This window comes from Cynara cardunculus (assembly GCF_001531365.2).
Source record: "Cynara cardunculus var. scolymus isolate 2C chromosome LG 9, CcrdV1, whole genome shotgun sequence".
Taxonomy (NCBI): Eukaryota; Viridiplantae; Streptophyta; class Magnoliopsida; order Asterales; family Asteraceae; genus Cynara; species Cynara cardunculus.
This window is the reverse complement of record NC_037536.1, coordinates 2,363,751-2,381,425: the sequence shown is the minus strand read 5'-3', so window position 1 is coordinate 2,381,425 and position 17,675 is coordinate 2,363,751. Positions and strand designations below refer to the sequence as shown.

At 34.6% G+C, this 17,675-nt stretch overlaps 1 protein-coding gene across 3 annotated transcripts; it reads right to left on the bottom strand.

Annotated features, from left to right (window-relative positions):
* Window positions 1-2,257: 2,257 nt before the first annotated feature.
* Window positions 2,258-15,386, bottom strand: LOC112518173. 3 transcript variants are annotated; one of them, XM_025125779.1, is made up of 4 exons: window positions 15,091-15,386; window positions 11,414-13,476; window positions 10,840-10,956; window positions 2,258-2,313 (listed from the first exon to the last, which is right to left on the bottom strand). In XM_025125779.1, exons 2-4 carry the CDS (start codon window positions 13,451-13,453, stop codon window positions 2,281-2,283), a joined length of 2,190 nt encoding a protein of 729 aa, XP_024981547.1. In that variant the 5' UTR covers window positions 13,454-13,476; window positions 15,091-15,386; the 3' UTR covers window positions 2,258-2,280. The 3 variants fall into 3 exon arrangements, with proteins under 3 accessions (XP_024981547.1, XP_024981546.1, XP_024981548.1); XM_025125778.1 differs by lacking the exon at window positions 2,258-2,313 and having other exon boundaries at window positions 10,682-10,956; XM_025125780.1 differs by lacking the exon at window positions 2,258-2,313 and having other exon boundaries at window positions 10,846-10,956; window positions 11,515-13,476.
* Between the last annotated feature and the right edge of the window lie 2,289 nt (window positions 15,387-17,675).

The following is a 17,675-nucleotide window of genomic DNA, read 5'->3' as shown; positions in this document are numbered from 1 at the left end:
ATTCACTTTATTCAAATGATTATTTGGAAAAACGTAAACGATTACAAGAGAGCTAATTTATACTAGAAAGCTAATTATGGAGATTGCTATCTATAGAAGATATTTAGCAAATTTCTTATGGAAAGGAAAGCTTATCTAGACATGGAAAATAAATAAAGCAAAGTAATATTTGGAGAATCCAGCTGTCGATTAGTCATCTCCAGCGCGTTGTTCAACCGTCTTGATATCTTCTTCATCGGGTGCCTCTGGTTGAACTGTCGTGGAAGACTCCAGGTGTTGGTAACTAGAGGGATTATGAAGATGCGCAGTTCATCACATCTCTGGTCGTTCGTCGGCCTTCTGGTTGTATTGGACACTTAGCATTTTTACCTGAAAGTCTTCCATCTGCCTTCTGCTCTTTCACACTTGTTGTTTTTCATTACTTTTACAAATATGAGTTATGGGGTCTAACAATTTGATTTTAAAGGAAGGAATAATAAAACTGCAATCAGAGCTTCTCTGGTTCTTTACTCCGTTTATGAAAGATATTTAAAAGGATTTTGACTTATAAAATATAAAAAGATTAAGTTTATAAAAGACAGAGCTCAGATACAGAGCTCGGACATGCAATGCTCGGACACATAACTCAGATACCCAATGCGGACATATCACTTCCATGATATAGAACCTATGGGTCAAATTTCCGAAAATACTTAACTCATGGGCAATTAAAGTGCTCTTGCAAATACTTCCATGATACTTAAATCATGGGCAATTAAAGTGCTCTTGCAAATACTTCCATGATACTCCTCTGTGTCTTCTCACATACTCGCTCTTGCAAATTAAAGTGCTCAGATTTCATCAAAATATTTTAAATCATGGGCAATTAATGTTTGTGGCTATAAATCGTTTTCCCCTTCTCAATAACATTAATGTTATCATTTCAATAAGCGCAATACCTCTAAGTCATCAAGTCAAAGAGAAATGGTGATTTAGAATTATTGCGTCTTATGGTTATAAAAACAAGAGTTATAATAATTAACACACCCACAAATTCTACCCTTATATCCATATGTACATCTCTCCTTAATCTGTCACCCTTGTTTCCACATCAAAACATACCTGAATAGACTTACGTCACACACGTTCTGGATAAATCTAGTTCCATAGCAAAACAGATTTATGTCACACACGTTTTGAAGGAACATTTAAAACGTACTTTCATGGCAGAACAGACTTATGTCACACACGTCCTGCAGAAACATTTAAAACATAGTTTCATACCAGAACAGACTTACGTCACAAACGTCCTGGAGAAACATTTAAAACATAGTTTCATACCAGAACAGACTNTAAAACATAGTTTCATACCAGAACAGACTTACGTCACAAACGTCCTGGAGAAACATTTAAAACATAGTTTCATACCAGAACAGACTTACGTCACACACGTCCTGGACAAACATTTAAAACATAGTTTCATACCAGAACAGATTTACGTCACACATGTCCTGGAGAAACATTTCTCAAATCAGTATTTATTTCAAAACAAACTTATGTCACACACGTCTTAGAAGAAACTATAAGTATCTTTTCTTGGTTCACAAATTCTCATTTAAAAGATACAAAATACTCTTTTCATAATATAAAACTGTTTAAACAACATTTAAGAGATATCATCATTAAATAACATAAGTTTTGGACAAAAATCCCTTCATCGGCCAATACTATGGCCAATGAACCCTCCTCACCGGTCAATCCTATCCGGACAATACTTGAAAAGAGCAAACATGCTCATCAGTCACACCCTGTCCAAATACACCCACACTGGTCAACACCTTAGTAGCATAATTTAAACGGTTACCGGACAAGGCATATCCGACAACCAATCCAAACCGGTCAACACTTAAAAGTATTAAACATAAAAACTTAACTCTTTAGGGCGGTGACTAATTATCCGGACAACATATGTCCGGTAATAGGTCTTTATTGGATAAGACGATGTCCGGTAGAGACCTCATTGGTCAACACTATAAATTACAAAACTCTTCACCGGCCAAGGCTTAGCCGGTGAGAAGCCCTCATCGGACCTTACTATGTCTAATTACAAACTCTATATCGGGCACTAAATGCATCAAGAACACAACTTAAAATACATACAGTAGTATAATCCATGCAGAATCAATAATAAAGATAGGTTCAAAGATCTTTTGTATGTAATAAAACTCACCTCAAAGCAAGATTCAAGTTTTTGAAAGATGAAAATGACTGAAAACTGATTCCACTTCAATCTTCAAACCTTTAGTTTTTCCCAAATATGGCAAGAACTCTCTTCTGTGTTTTTAGTTCCCAAAAATGGCAGAAAACATAATCTCATCAAAATCTTCTTTTTATACCCTTCCTAAAGAGGAAGGCGATTCCAATGAAAAAGAAGGTAAAACTTATTTTTATCATACCCCATGCATATACACACATGCATATTATGCATGCAAACCATGCATGTATTCATGAAATAAATCCATACACACACATCATATAAACCACATATTTTTATGCAAAATATATATATATATATATATATATATATATACTCCCATGCAATACCAACCATGCATACTTTTCATGCATGAAAATATACACATACTCACATATTGATTCCATATAAGCATGTATCCATACGATCAATTATAGCAATGAATCAAATATTCAGATGATCATATAATCAGGTAATCACATAACAATTACCTCAAGTACATAACCAGGATCCGATTATCACACTCATCGGCCAACACTATACGAACAACACTATCCGGACAACACTTGGAAAATATAAACATACTCACCGATCAACAATATGTCTGCTAACAACCTCGTCGGTCAACACTGTGTCCGGTAACAACCTCACTAGTCAACACTTATAATATCAATATTAAAACCGGACAAGGATTTCTCCAATGAGCATCCTCACCGGACAAGGCATTGAACGATAAACCCCAATCCGGTCAACACTATCAGATCTCAAACATTAATCCGTTCAACACTTTGGGCAATAATATGCACAAACTGGACAACTCTTGTCCAATAAAGGCCTTCACCGGACAACACTTCGTCCGGTAAAGTCCTCACCAGGTGATGCAATAAATATACAACTCTCTCACCAGTCAAGGCATGACCGGTAAATGACCCTCATCAGACCACACTATGTCCGATCACCGTCCCTCATTGGACCATGCATTTGCATAAGAACAAATATATACGATATGCATACAACAACGGTTCAAAATATGAAAACCAATATTCGTAATCAAATTCAAAGGTTGTTTTGTAGCAGAACTCACCTTATGCAAGTTTTGAGAATGAAAAACAACAACAACAATTAGCTACCAAATTGATCCCACAATCAGCTTCTACTTTAGCAAGGAATTCACACAGACAAACTCACTTTTTCTCCTTTTCTGATTCTTTCTAAAAAGGACAAGAAAAAGTCTTCTTAAAATAACCTTCCTTTTTATACTTGCCTAAAATAGGCGGTTTGGAATATAATAAATTCCCCCCCCCCCTCACATACTCCATGCATACAGACATGCACATATACATCTTTTACATGCATATTTACCCTCACCATTTCATGCATGATAACATATATACATACATATATAATCCATGCATGTATATAAAAATATGCACACACTCATATATCAATCTCATGCATGCATATACTCACATGATCAATTATAACAATTAATCACATACTTAAATAATCACGTAACCAATTAATCAAATAGTTACCTCCAAGTAACCGAGAACTGGTTATTACGGTTTTATATGGTTTTAATAAAATGATAATGTTTTTATTTTTGAATAAAATATATATTCTAAAATATCATAAAATTTTAAATGAAATATATGAATATTAGTATCAAATTAACTATTTAAAAGTTCTTATTTTGTGCAATTTTTGTAATTCAACTTTTTTATTATTATTTAATTTTACGTAACGAAATAATTTAATTTAGGTTTAATAATATAATTTTTGTAAAGATAATAATTAAGTATTTTGTTAGAACTCGATGATTATTCTAATTATATTTTAGATATTTTGTATTTAAAATGAGATGTTTATCTTGTATTTGATTATGTTTATCTATAGTTAGTTACACGAATTCAAACATTTAAATTGTACTTAAGCACAAATTCACTTGTAATCTTGAATTTTAAGTAATATGCATCAATAAACAGTACTTTCTGCATAAAAATAGTTTTTAAGAATTTTTGTCAAATACTTTATAATATAGTGTGTGTGTGTGTGTGTATTTGTGGGAGTTCAAACGAGAACCCTTGTGATTTACGAGAATGCGAGAACAGTTGTGAGTTTCAAACTTTTTTAACCAATAATTTAAGTTATATTAAATAAAAATCAATAAGGGTAGTAATGTAATTTAGTATTTTTTATAATTTTTATCTTTTTTTAATTAATTGGAATTATCCCATGATTTTAGTATTGTGTGATGATCGCTACTGATTGGGCAATGATGATTGTGTGACACGTGAAACTAATTGAACCAAACATCCTATAGTCATATTTGGTGAAAATCATGTGATAACTGATACATGATTGGGTTGTGATAATCGTGTGATATGTGAAACCAATTGAACCGAACAATGTGTAGTCAGATTTCTTGTGAAAATCGCGTCCAATTCGTATTTGGGTATGATAATCATGTGATACGTGAAACTAATCGAACCAAACGATGGGCAACCGTATTTGGTGACAATCATGTGATAATCGATAAATGAGTGGGCTATGATAATCATATGATACATGAAAACCTAATTGAACCAAACAAAGTGTAGTCGGAATACTTGTGAAAATCGTGTGCTACTCCTTCATATTTGGGAGTGATAATCGTGTGATATGAGAACCTTAATTGAACCGAACAATGTGTAGTCAGATTTCTTGTGATAGTCGTTAGATACGTGGACCCTAATCAAACCGAACAATGTGTAGTCGAATTTCTTGTGATAATCGTGTGATACTCTATTTCGTATTTGGTTGTGATAATCGTGTGATACGTGAACCCTAATCGAACTGAATAACGTGCAATCAGATTTCTATTTCTTGTGATAATCAAACCCTAATCGAACCAAACAATGTTTTAATCGAGCGACGATGATCGATTCATATTCTAAGTGTGATAAAGTTGTGATAAAGAAACCTTGAATCGATATATCATGTGTATCATACGATTATCACACCCAAATGTAGTAGAACACAAATGTAGTCGAACCCATACATGAACCGTCTCATGTGAACTCGGTTCGTAGTCGATACATCGTTGCATGGTCACATGATTATTACCAGGGGCGGAACACAAACTTTCCAACCGTAGGGGCCGGACCTAGTATATAATATATTTCAAAGGTACAAAAAATACATTATGCAAAGTTATAATGTAGTAAAACTCTAAAACTATTACGTTAAATATAAACATGTCAAACATCGCAAATTAAAGTGGAACCCGTCGATCTTTCGCGACCTTGAAGTCTTCTATAATTTCCTCCAAACTAATCTTTTCAGCTACTTCCCTTTCAATGAACAAAAAGTAACGAGTCATTTAGAAACTCATCATCCATTTTATTTTGTATCCTTGTTTTCACAATATTCATTGCTGAAAACGATCTCTCGGTTGTCGCGGTAGAAACTGGAAGAGTAAGTAAAAGACTTATTGATCGATAAATAAGATCAAAAGTGGTTTCTCTTCTAGTCCTTACCAACCATTGACCCAATTCTGCAATAGATGTCAATTGCTTATAATCTACATGTTGAATGACATCAATAGCATAATGTTGAAGCTGCATTTTCAGAATTGTTTTCTCACGATCACTGAAATCTTTAGCATAAAACTTCTCTACTAATTGTCTTACATCAAGACTTCTAAAAGTCTCATACGCATTTTTAGAATCTAGAGTTAAAGCAAGACGAAGCATCTCCATGGAACCATCACTGAAAYGATRATCTAATTCCATTAATTGACAABTAATTGCTTCATAAAAGATATCCACTYGGTAATGATGCTCAAGTGTATGATCACTATGCTCATTACGAGCTCGATTCCCTCTGCTAACGTAGGAAGAAGRCAAGTCAGGAATATCTATGTTACGTACCTGACAAGAAAACAAGTYGAGAAGAAGACAAGTYAGGAAKATTTACTTGATAACGATGTTCGAGTGTATGATCATTATGTTATGTACCTGACAAAATGACTTAACAAGGCAAAGCAAAGCATCCCATCTTTCATCTTTCATTAGTTGCAATAACAATTTGGTAGATGCAACTAACCTCAATGAGTTAAAAATATCTTGATCTTTCTTTTGTAAAGCTTGACAAAGTAAATCAGTGAYYTCCATTATTTTTCTTTCGAGATGCAAGACAAATATGAACTCAAATGTCATCATAGCCTCATATGCCGAATCTGCATCWCCTTTGATTGGCCCAATTCCTTCCTMAAAAWTTTTGARCAAAACCTCACAAGTTGGACTGAACATCTTGATTAGGCTAGAAACCGATCTGAGATGAGAACTCCATCTAGYATCCCCGGCTCGTTGTAATGTATCAATTTGATTGAGACCTCTACCGGTCTCCAATTCATCAACAAAAATCAAGTATGCAATTTGCTCGACTTGTGTATCTCGTAGTTGGTCGGTGCGTTTGGAAGAAGCACTAACAATATTGACAACAAAAGACAACGTTGTAAAAAACTTATGCAGTGCTACAACTCCTTGAGAGGCGGCCATTAATGCCAATTGCAACCGATAAGCAAGACARTGAACATAATATGCRTATTTACAATCTTCTAAAATCAAGGCTTGCAAACCTTTGAACTRACCTYGCATATTGCTTGCACCATCATACCCTTGTCCACGAATAGRCTTGACATCAAGATTGTAATGTGACAACAAAGAATAGATTCCATCCTTKAGCGTTTGTGCCRTAGTGTCACGTACATGAACAARTCCAAAAAAACRCTCTATAATGAAACCCTCTTTATTAACAAATCTCAAAACAAGAGACATTTGCTCTTTATKRGACTCATCCCGTGCTTCRWCAACAAGTAAACAAAACCTTYGACCACCAATCTCCTCACAAATWATTTGTCTCACCTTATTTRATATAAGATTCAAAATTTCCTTTTGAATCGACGGTGATGTATATGATGCATATCTGGGAGCACGACAAAATAACTCTTTAAGCTCGATGCTAAACTCACTAAGTGCCTCCAACATTTCAGGAAAATTCCTTTTGTTGATGGAATCTGACTTTTCGTTGTGGCCTCTAAATGCAACTGCTTGAAAGGCACACCAACGGACACAATAAATAGAAGCGGTCAATCTCAATCTGTTTTTCTCACGATCTTCAGTTGTAAACTTCTCAAATACATTATGTATATCTTGTGCCTCATTAAATAAATGATCTCATCCCTTTTGTGCAACATTGTGGAAAGATGTACAATCGGTTCCCAAATGCATCAAAAAGCCACATTTTTTCCCACTCATCTTTTTCCAATTTCGAAACCCATCTATGGTAAATACTCGTTGATCGTAGTATCCGAGCCCAGATGGCTTGTTAAATAAAAAACAAGGGAAACAAAATGTTGCATCCAAGGTCTTTGAATATTCAATCCAGGGATGTAACTTATATCCAGAAGCTTGAAAGCTACGTTTATGAGTTTCTGGTCCAGATTTTGGAAACATAGAAAAGGTAGGTTGAAGAGGACCAAGATTCATGTAAGCTCGTCGAATTGTATCTTGTTGATTGATAGGATAATCATAAACTTGATGATGCAAAGCAGGGTCTCGTTCTAGTGTACCCAAATCAATATCATTACTTTCAATTTGAGCTTTTTTGCAAGGGTTTTCAATGGGCGGAATACTAGATGCAGGGATATTATCTACATTTGTTGTTTCTTCGGGATCTTGAGAATAAGAACTAGCATGCTTTCTTTTAAAAAACACATGAATAGTAGATTGAGTTTTCATCTTCATCTACATAGCAGTTTTAGTGTTAGATGGTATGATTTCAATTCATATTGGCATACACCTAAATCACCTAAATTTAGAGTTTAGACCTTAATTTCCACATAAATTTAGACCCAATAAATCACCTAATTGGCATACAACATTTGAATGACTATTAACCAAATTTTGTACCAAAAGAACAAACCAGTGTACAAGAAGATTACACTAAATGACCTTAATTTCCACACATATATATATATATATATATATATCATATGATTGCAAATACCAAAAGCATCTCTAACTAAATCACTATATTAGAATTTAGAAACTAGTGAGGCAGTGAGTGATTAGTGATACTGTATTACTGTGACAGTCTCATAGTCACATAACCAAATTCAGCCACAGCCAAGTTGCAAGACAGCAACAAACCAGTAAATCACCACATAAAGTCATAAATTTAGACCTAATAATCACCTAAATCAGTAAATCACCACTTTTGGGTTTTGATTTCAAAACCCAAGCTGCAGCAGTGAGCAGTCAGCAGAACTGCAAAAGGAGTTATGGAGTTACCGTGGTGGCCGACCGCCGAGACAGGCAGATAACCGAGTGTCGCCTGCCGAGTGCTTTTGCTTCCGTCGATCAGATGTTCGCTCTCGCTCGTCGTCTCGTCGTCTACAGACTACAGTCTCGCTCTCGCACTCTCGCTCGTCGTCTCATCGTCTCATCGTTATGGATTGGAGGCGGGCCCGGTTGAATTTTTTTGTATTCTACAAGAGTATGGNTTTTTTGTATTCTACAAGAGTATGGACCAAACTATTAAGCCTAATTAGGAAAAAAAATCACAGGGCCAGGGCCCCTATAGGCCGATTGGGCCGTCCGCCCCTGATTATTACACCCAAATCAAGGAATCGATCTAACCCTAGCTGAACTAATCGATTATCACACCCGAAACCGAACCATATATATATATATATATATATATATATATATATAGATGAGCGATTAAATGCAAATCACTCATATTTGTACAAACCGTGTAAACCACCCTCATTCGTCAATTTCATGTTTAATCTTATGAAATTTTTTTATGAAATTGTTTCATGTAATGTTTTTTTTTTTGATGAATTTGTTCCATATATGGTTATAAGATTTTAATGAAAGTGTTTCATGTATTTCTCTAAATTAATATAATAAAGATGATAATATCCATTATTAACACCCTCCACAAAAAAAATTAATCAACCTCTCATAATCACAAAAAAATAACAAAATGGAAAATTATGATTAGTTGAATGAGGTTTGTACCGGTTTATATAAATAACATGGTTTGCAAAGTAAACCTCATCTCTCTCTCTTTCTCCCTCTCTCTCTATATATCCACACAAAATGCATACAATAGATGAAAGAACAAGGGGACGTCCCTAAAAGGGAGTTGTGAGATTGAAGATGAGGGATGTGGGTTTCAGGAAAAGGGCAATGGTTGCATCTAAGGACTATGAGGCTAGAGGTGGTAGGGAGACGTTGAAGAGGATGCTCCACAGGTGAAGAAGGCTTCCTCGGAGAAGGAGACCGACTACTTGTTGTTTCCGCTTTTGTGTTTACGTTGCATGTTTGTGTATGTGCATATAATATATTTTTTTATCTTTAATAGAAAAAGGAGTAAAAAGTAGAATTAAAAGGACCAAAATGACTCCCGAGTTAATTGGATTAACGGATTTGTGTTAATAACCATTAATAAAAGGGACCTTAGTCATAAGAAAATGACAAACATAGGAAACATATCCATTATTTTTCAAGTTTAGGGATGCATCATAATTTGACATATCACAAGGATCAAATCTATAATACACTCTTGATTTTTATAATAATATATTTGTAAATTTTTTTGGGTGTTAAAATTGTAACATATTAAACATTTAAGTTACATGTTTATCTAATGGCTCGTAAATATTAACTAGGATTCAAGTTTTCCTGACGTTGTGTTTGATATTTTTACATTTTCAAATGTCAACTAAACAAAAATATTGCATCTTATTAAACATTTTGTTGGGGAATTGTAAGATTTGTAATAACATGACAATTACTTGTCCCTAAGGTACGATATTTGGTATTTCTTACCATTATTTCTTGTTTTGAATGACACTAGTCAACCATGTATATTTGCATGATTTATAGATTGCTATAGCCTTTTGGGGTTATACTTTCAAGACAACACCTTCCACTTAAATAATTCTCATTGAAGAAAAACAAAGATGGAAACCACATGAGTGGCTATGATTGGTTTGTAGAGTTATTACAATTTAAGTGGTTAGCATGTACGTGCGTGCACGTGCGCACACATGGTTGGGTCCTTCAAGAGCCGAATGATCTTATTGTCATAGCATCTTGGCATTATCTTATTAGCGTAAGATGAAATAGCTAGTCCTAATTTTCATTTTAGTAACCGTGGATGTTCATGATAACTTGCTCTCATTTCAACTGGTCCTATGGGGCCTGAAGTTAACAGCCAGACAAGCCTTTCAGTGGCCCTCACCTGACTTGACTTTAGTTGCTGAATTCTAGAGGGCAAACACAAAGTTTTACCGGTTGGGTTATCCCTAACAATTACAATAACTAGTCCTATGGTTGGATGCAGATATAGAAACAAAATCGAACAAATTTAACTGAACATAATAAAAAAGAATACTATACCCTCCCGATGGGGGAGTCGGGTGGGATTTTAGCATGTACAATAGTTCGATTTTCGACTTTCTCATACCTTGTCATTATAGGTTTAGAGAAGTCATTTGCATCTTGAAGATGATTCACTTGAAAAATATGAGTTAAATTCTGGCAACTTACAACTGCCACACAAATGGAGAATGCCTGCAATAGTGATATTGACGCATTGTATTCAAGTGAATAAAGGCCATTCTCAAGTGGAGCCAAGCTCAATGCATGTTTGTTGTTGTGCATTCCCTGCAAGCAGGTAAAAAGATGTATTAGTTTATGGACTCGTATTTATATATAAGTAATAAAATTGATAATTATAAAAAACTTTGACTTTTTTTAAAAGCCAAGTGAATCAATTGACCTCCCACCCTTGCATCATTGCATGTACATCTGCTAATGCGTATTTCTATGTGAGATATACCGAGTTCGTTTGATTTCATCTTGAGTACAACAAAAAAGAAACACTATCATTCAATCATCTACGATGGTAGAGAGTAGGTGTTATTCATCATGATCACACATTCATGATGAATATGTTACAACATCCACGAAGAATATGTTGCAACATTCATGATGAATAACATGTCCATATTCATGATGAGAATGGCATAGTTGTGGGATATCCCCCGGTTCCTAACAAAACGTGCCCCCTAGTGGATATTCATTAACTATTATTGCTCAAAATGGAAATGAAAACATGTACCTCATAACAAAGATCAAGCCGATCTAAGCTAGAGGGATATGGAATTTTAATTGATTCATTCTGGGTGGTAAGAACGCGTAATTCACAACCAATGTCCCAACCTCCACAATCACAAGCTCCACCAGATCTCCATCGGTTGATCAATGGCGAAGGTTTTCCACTGTTTGGCAAGCTATGAATGCCGCCAGGAAGAATGACCACCGTGCTTTTTGAGCTCCCTATACCTCCATAGTTTTCGCTACTTGTATTCTTAACAATAATAGTAGCAAGCTCTGCATTTAGCATGCAATCAGGTGTTATCTGATCTGATTGTGCAGGATCAGGACCATACAAGACTGATTCCCTCACTACAAATAAGTCCCTTTCTAGTCCACTGAATTCAGCATGATACGAACTAGAGATCTTCATCTTTCCAACAATATTGTAGTCAAATTCACACCTTTTTTCTGTTGAAGATTGGTTTTTCCACCCTCCATTCTTCTTGATTTGATGTACTGAATGGAATGTGTAAGTCAAGCTTGAATCATCCTTTCCAGATGGTAATTTATTCACAGCTGCAGCTAGAATGTTACTGCTGCTATCTACCACAAGCTTGAAGAAAGGGATTCCATTCTTCATTGTAAGCTGTAGAAGAGCGTGTACATTAGATGATTTCTGCTGCTTGTCGTAGATTGGTGTTTTCTCATTTGAAATTAGATTTCTGTTTGAATGCTGAACCTTCTTAGCAGAATGAGGTCCTTTGCGCTTCAGTAGCGGGTCTAGTAATCGCATAGAGATAGACCTGACTATATTGGAAGCATTACCTTTCTTTGATTTATAATCGTGCAAATCAGGTGAGGATCCAAAGGATTTATATGTTGAGTTTAACTGTGGAAAAGCTGAGCTTGTCCTGAAGCTAAAACTTGTGGCCATTTTCTCAAGGCTAAAGTTAAACCTCCTACTGAAAGATGAATGTCTCCCTGTTACAGAAGGTTGCTCACCTGAATTCTGATCAACATTCTTGCAATCTTTATCAGTGATTAAACGCTCTACAGCGGACTTGTTCTCTATAAGAGATCTATTTTTCAATGGAGCATCCTTTATCTCAACCGGGCACTTTGGATAAGGTTTGGTTCCAAGAGGAAAAGGGAAAGATTGTAGAACTTCAAAAGAAGGGTTTAATTCTGTCAAAACGTGATCAAGTGGTTCTCTGGATTCTGAAAGCCATTGTTCATGAGAGCTACTTGCATTAGAATCTCCAAGAGAAAACATTACATCTTGGTGCCCACTGAGGTGCAGATCATCATCATGATCAATATTCTCTTCCGATGGCATTTTAATTGTACTAGGATGAGACCTCATTGTATCATTCGGAGAAGATTCTCTTGAGGATGTTATCAATTGTTCTGCTTGTTGCCCATTACTGTCAGATGAGAGATCCTTCCAACAAGAAGTTTGCAACCCATGAACAGTTTCTGAACTTTGAACTTGTATTGCCTTTCCTTTAGGTCTCTCACATGTAGCAGGTCTTTCTCTGCAAGATGAATGGAGTTGGGAACCATTTAATGCTTGTTGATCCAACTGAGGAATGCTGTTGTTTACAGATGTGGATAGTCTAGCTGATCCACTTTCCAGTGCTAGATTATTGCCAGAAAGTGATGATTTCATAATACGTTTTGTGTTGGACTTCCAATTTTCTAGACGGCTCCAATCAAGAACTCCAAAATTAAAAGTCTTGCCTTGGGTATTTTTGCTTTTCCCCTCACACTGGAGATAGCCAGGCAAATTCCTACCATGTTTCACGATGTCTTCATTTTTATACACCATACTTTCTAGCCACTGTTTCTTGTTATCCATTAAGGAATGCTGTTGAAATATAGGCTCCTCGCCTACACTTTGTCTTCGCTCATGATGTTGGCTAACATATAAAGGGTTTCCATTTTTAGTACATTCTGTAGGTTCTCTAACCCTATCTTCTTGCCAAGATAAAGCTTTTCCCTTCAACCCTTTTGAGGTTTTCTGTTTCCTGGAACTTGTGCTGAGATCTGCGCTATATGGCATATCTCCTCATTCATTCACACTGGCTGGGAGAACATGGGGAAAGATCTCAGTCGTCTCAAATAAAACAAAATTGAAGAACTTTCATGTGTTCTCATTTTATCAAAAGCATATGGGTTAAATATAGCAACAAATAAGTGAACAAAGAAAACAGCTGTCTTGTGCCAAAGCACGAGGGTGAACACATATTGTATAAAGTCTAGGGGTAGAAGGATGCATGCACACCATACCTCAACCTCAAGAGTTACAGAGACTGTTTTCGTAACAACCAGCTTGTGAAAAAGACTAGGAAAGGTTAGCTAGAGACTTCAGTGTAGCAGAACACTTCATTATTATTATTATCATTTATTTGAAGGTAGTTTAAGGAAACGTTGCAAGGAACTAAAAAGACAGTAAAGAAAAACAGACAAAACGAGAAAACGGGTTGAACAGGAACAGACAAATGGTGGAGAGAGCTAAGTTAGCAAGTCATAGCTAAATAGCACTGGGAACACTCCAAATGATCCCTTCACTATCTTTCCTAGGTCAGACAAACCTATTTGATTTACTCTCGCACCCTCCCACATTCTGTATCAACTTAACTGGATTCATGTTCGATTTTCTAGCGCCTATAAACCACCAAAAGATTGTGACATTTTGGTCCCCATTTGTTTCGAAGCACCATGGGAACTCAATCAACTCATGGACGTTTAAGTAAACATAATCCATTGAAATCAAGAATTTAGAACCAAACATTTATCATGAACGCCATAGTTCCCAAATCCATCTCAAATTTGGTATTCCAATGCTATAATGTTCCTACCTGCAACTACTAACGTATTACATAATTTACCTCAAGAACATATATAAACCTCGAAATATTTGAATAATTAGTACATCTCTATCCAAGAGCTGATTCAATTACAGTTCGCTAGCAAATTAAAAGGCCATAGCCTGTAAAAACCATGCATTTGATTCAAGTGGTATTTAATAGAGTTGCTGAATAAAATAGTTGTGGGTTACAAGAGTGTTTGCTTATCCAAACAATTCACATACAAGCATGATTAAACCATAATGTAGTATACTTTCGCAGAACATAACAAACTATAGTAATTGTTCGTCCAGATATCTTGTCTTTGGTTGACTTCTACAAAAAGTATGCAGGCATCAGCAAATTTTACATTTCATAATTCCTATGGCCCAATTACTTTATACGAAAAAGTAAAATCTCCAAAAAGAGCAATGAAAATGCAAACTAGCCATAGACACAAATCAAGAACAATCACAATTAGCGACTGATATAATAAAAAAATTGTCATCACAACTTCGAGATTAAACGCAAAAGTCAAATGCAAAACTAGCATTTTCGAATACGAAACCCAAAGATCGAAAGCCTAGATAGAAAAATTTAGAGAAAGTAACACTTACGTTAGTACCGATCATGAAACAAGTCCAATAAAACATAGAAACGAAGAGAAGAGAAGGTGAGTACGTTACAGAAACAAGCAAAGAAATTAACAAAAAAGAAAGAAGACCTACGAAGCTATTTTGATTCGACGCGTCAAGAGAGAGAGTTTCTTTCTTCTATGTGCATTACATGAACTAAACACTACGAAAGGAATCGCAGAAAATGCAAAAAGAATTTGAAATACCGATCTTACTCTGGATTGATTATCGATTGCTTGCTTTTACGATAATGTGTTCATTCTCATGCCGGAAAAATCAAATCAGCTAGCCGTATATCCGCTCCGTCACCGCCTCACCGGTGATTCAACGGCAGAAGAAAACCCCACGAAGTCTACTCCACGTTGACTGTGTGTTGAAAGAAGATGATCAGAGAGTCGTTCGTTTTCCATCCAACGGTTAAACGATAAACGAATCGGATGACATATAGTCCAGAAGCTGGGACCCAGGCCTATAGACCGAGAGGAGGCTGCTGGGTTTACGTCATCGCAGGTCGGCTTTCATTAGGTGAACGTGGCCTATGGTATTCTGGTACGGTCTAGTTGGACTTCCTCCTTCCAAAAATAAAATAGGGATAATATATGCCCTAAGATCTGGTGTTTTAAATTGATTATAAAAATAACTTATTAATTTATTTTGATACGTCATCGATATTAAATATTTTTAAGTTTTTGGATAAATAATTTATACGATGTCAAACTGATAACAAACATTTTTAAAGAAAATTAAACCGTTTTGATTTATAATAAATTGATAAATGTTTTTTGTAAAAAAAACATAAGTTGTTTCAAATAAGCAATCACAAACACCCCAAACCACCCACACGATATACATTAGGTTTTAATTTTTTTTAAACACAAACAATTTATTAGAATCCAAAGCAACGTTTATAAATAAAAAAAAGATTGTAAATTAATACGAAACAATGCTAAACTGAACTAACCAAAACAGAAAAAACATAAATAATAGCAGTAACCAAAACCACCCAAGACCAAAAACAAAGATAGCAACAATAGAAAAGGCTTACAACACAGTGGGGGATGTCAAAAATGGCAAGTTGAGTCAAAGGCCTTACAATCTACAACTTTTCCTGATTATTCGTAAAAGCTGATCGTAAGTCATAATTTCATTAGTTTGCATACCTACAAATAAGAGATTTTGTGATGTGGATTTATTCTGAAAAACCACTAGATTTGTATTTGTTTATAATAAAATAAATTAACTTTTAAATAGGTATTAAATTTAACCAAAATTCTGCTGAAAAAGAATAAAATGGCTTATTTAGTGTAATTTTCGATAAAGAAAATCTATATATAGTATAGATATATATAAGGAAGAATCAAAAAGTTGTTTAATGAGAAGATTTATATTCTATTTATCTTTTTTTCTCATTATTTTCATTTTTTTAATATATAATCAACACATTAATTATTAACCTTTTTCTTTTCTTAGTTCTTTTTAACTTCATTTTCATTATTCTATAAAGGAAATTTGAATCCGCAAATATATAAAATTATATATAATTTTATTTATATCAATATATGCATATTTTTTAATACATGACAATTGAAAAAATAAATCATCAAAATCAATCAATATATATATATATATATATATGCGAAAATCTATCAAAACCTCTAAATTAATCAATATATTAATATAAAATTAAAAATATATTAAAGTAATAATCAAGATTTAGTTAAATATTCGAATCATTAATCAAAATACTCATGCTATCGTGTCCCACCTTAGTACAAAGATATTTTTATAAAATGTCAAAACTTAATTTAGTTGAATTAAAATCATTTCAGAAGACGACACCTATACCATCCCCTCCCTCTATGACATGTATTTTCCTTGGACTTTTAGCATGGCCGACCGTTATTTAAAGAAAGCTTGAAGATGACTTGACCCATGATTATTGGTGTTGATGACTTGAAGATTACCTTTTTTTTTATGGATCATTTAAGGTTCCTTAAGTTTTTGAAGAAATGAACAAAGAAAGAGAAAGTGTATTATAATGAGATCAAGACTTTTTTTTATTTACTTTTATTTTGTTTAAGTCTTTTACATGAGTTGACCATTGTTGATGCTTTTACCGTCGTCTTTAGTAACCACTCTCCCTTTTATTTTGTTGACATCAACCTCATCAGGGGCGGAACACAAACTTTCCAACTGTAGGGGCCGGACCTAGTATATTATATATTTCAAAAGTACCAAAAATACATTATCCAAAGTTATAATGTAGTAAAACTCTAAAACTAAACGTTAAATATAAACATGTCAAACATCGCAAATTAAAGTGGAACCCGTCGATCTTTCGTGACCTTGAAGTCTTCCATAATTTCCTCCAAACTAATCTTTTCAGCTACTTCCCTTTCAATGAACAAAAGTAACGAGTCATTTAGAAACTCATCATCCATTTTATTCCATATTCTTGTTTTCACAATATTCATTGCTGAAAACGATCTCTCGGTTGTCGCGGTAGAAACTGGAAGAGTAAGTAATAGACTTATTAATCGATAAATAAGATCAAAAGTAGTTTCTCTTCTAGTCATTACCAACCATTGACCCAATTCTGCAATAGATGTCAATTGCTTATAATCTACATGTTGAACGACATCAATAGCATAATGTTGAAGCTGCATTTTCAGAATTGTTTTCTCATGATCACTGAAATCTTTAGGATAAAACTTCTCTACTAATTGTCTTACATCAAGACTTCTAAAAGTCTCATACGCATTTTTAGAATCTAGAGTTAAAGCAAGACGAAGCATCTCCA

Bases quoted from the DNA above. Each gene is read 5' to 3' on its own strand.
- LOC112518173 (XM_025125778.1), bottom strand. From the start codon at position 13,453: ATGCCATATAGCGCAGATCTCAGCACAAGTTCCAGGAAACAGAAAACC. The intron at 10,957-11,413 runs GTACATGTTTTC...ACCTGCTTGCAG, and splicing joins GGCTTGATCTTTGTTATGAG to GGAATGCACAACAACAAACA.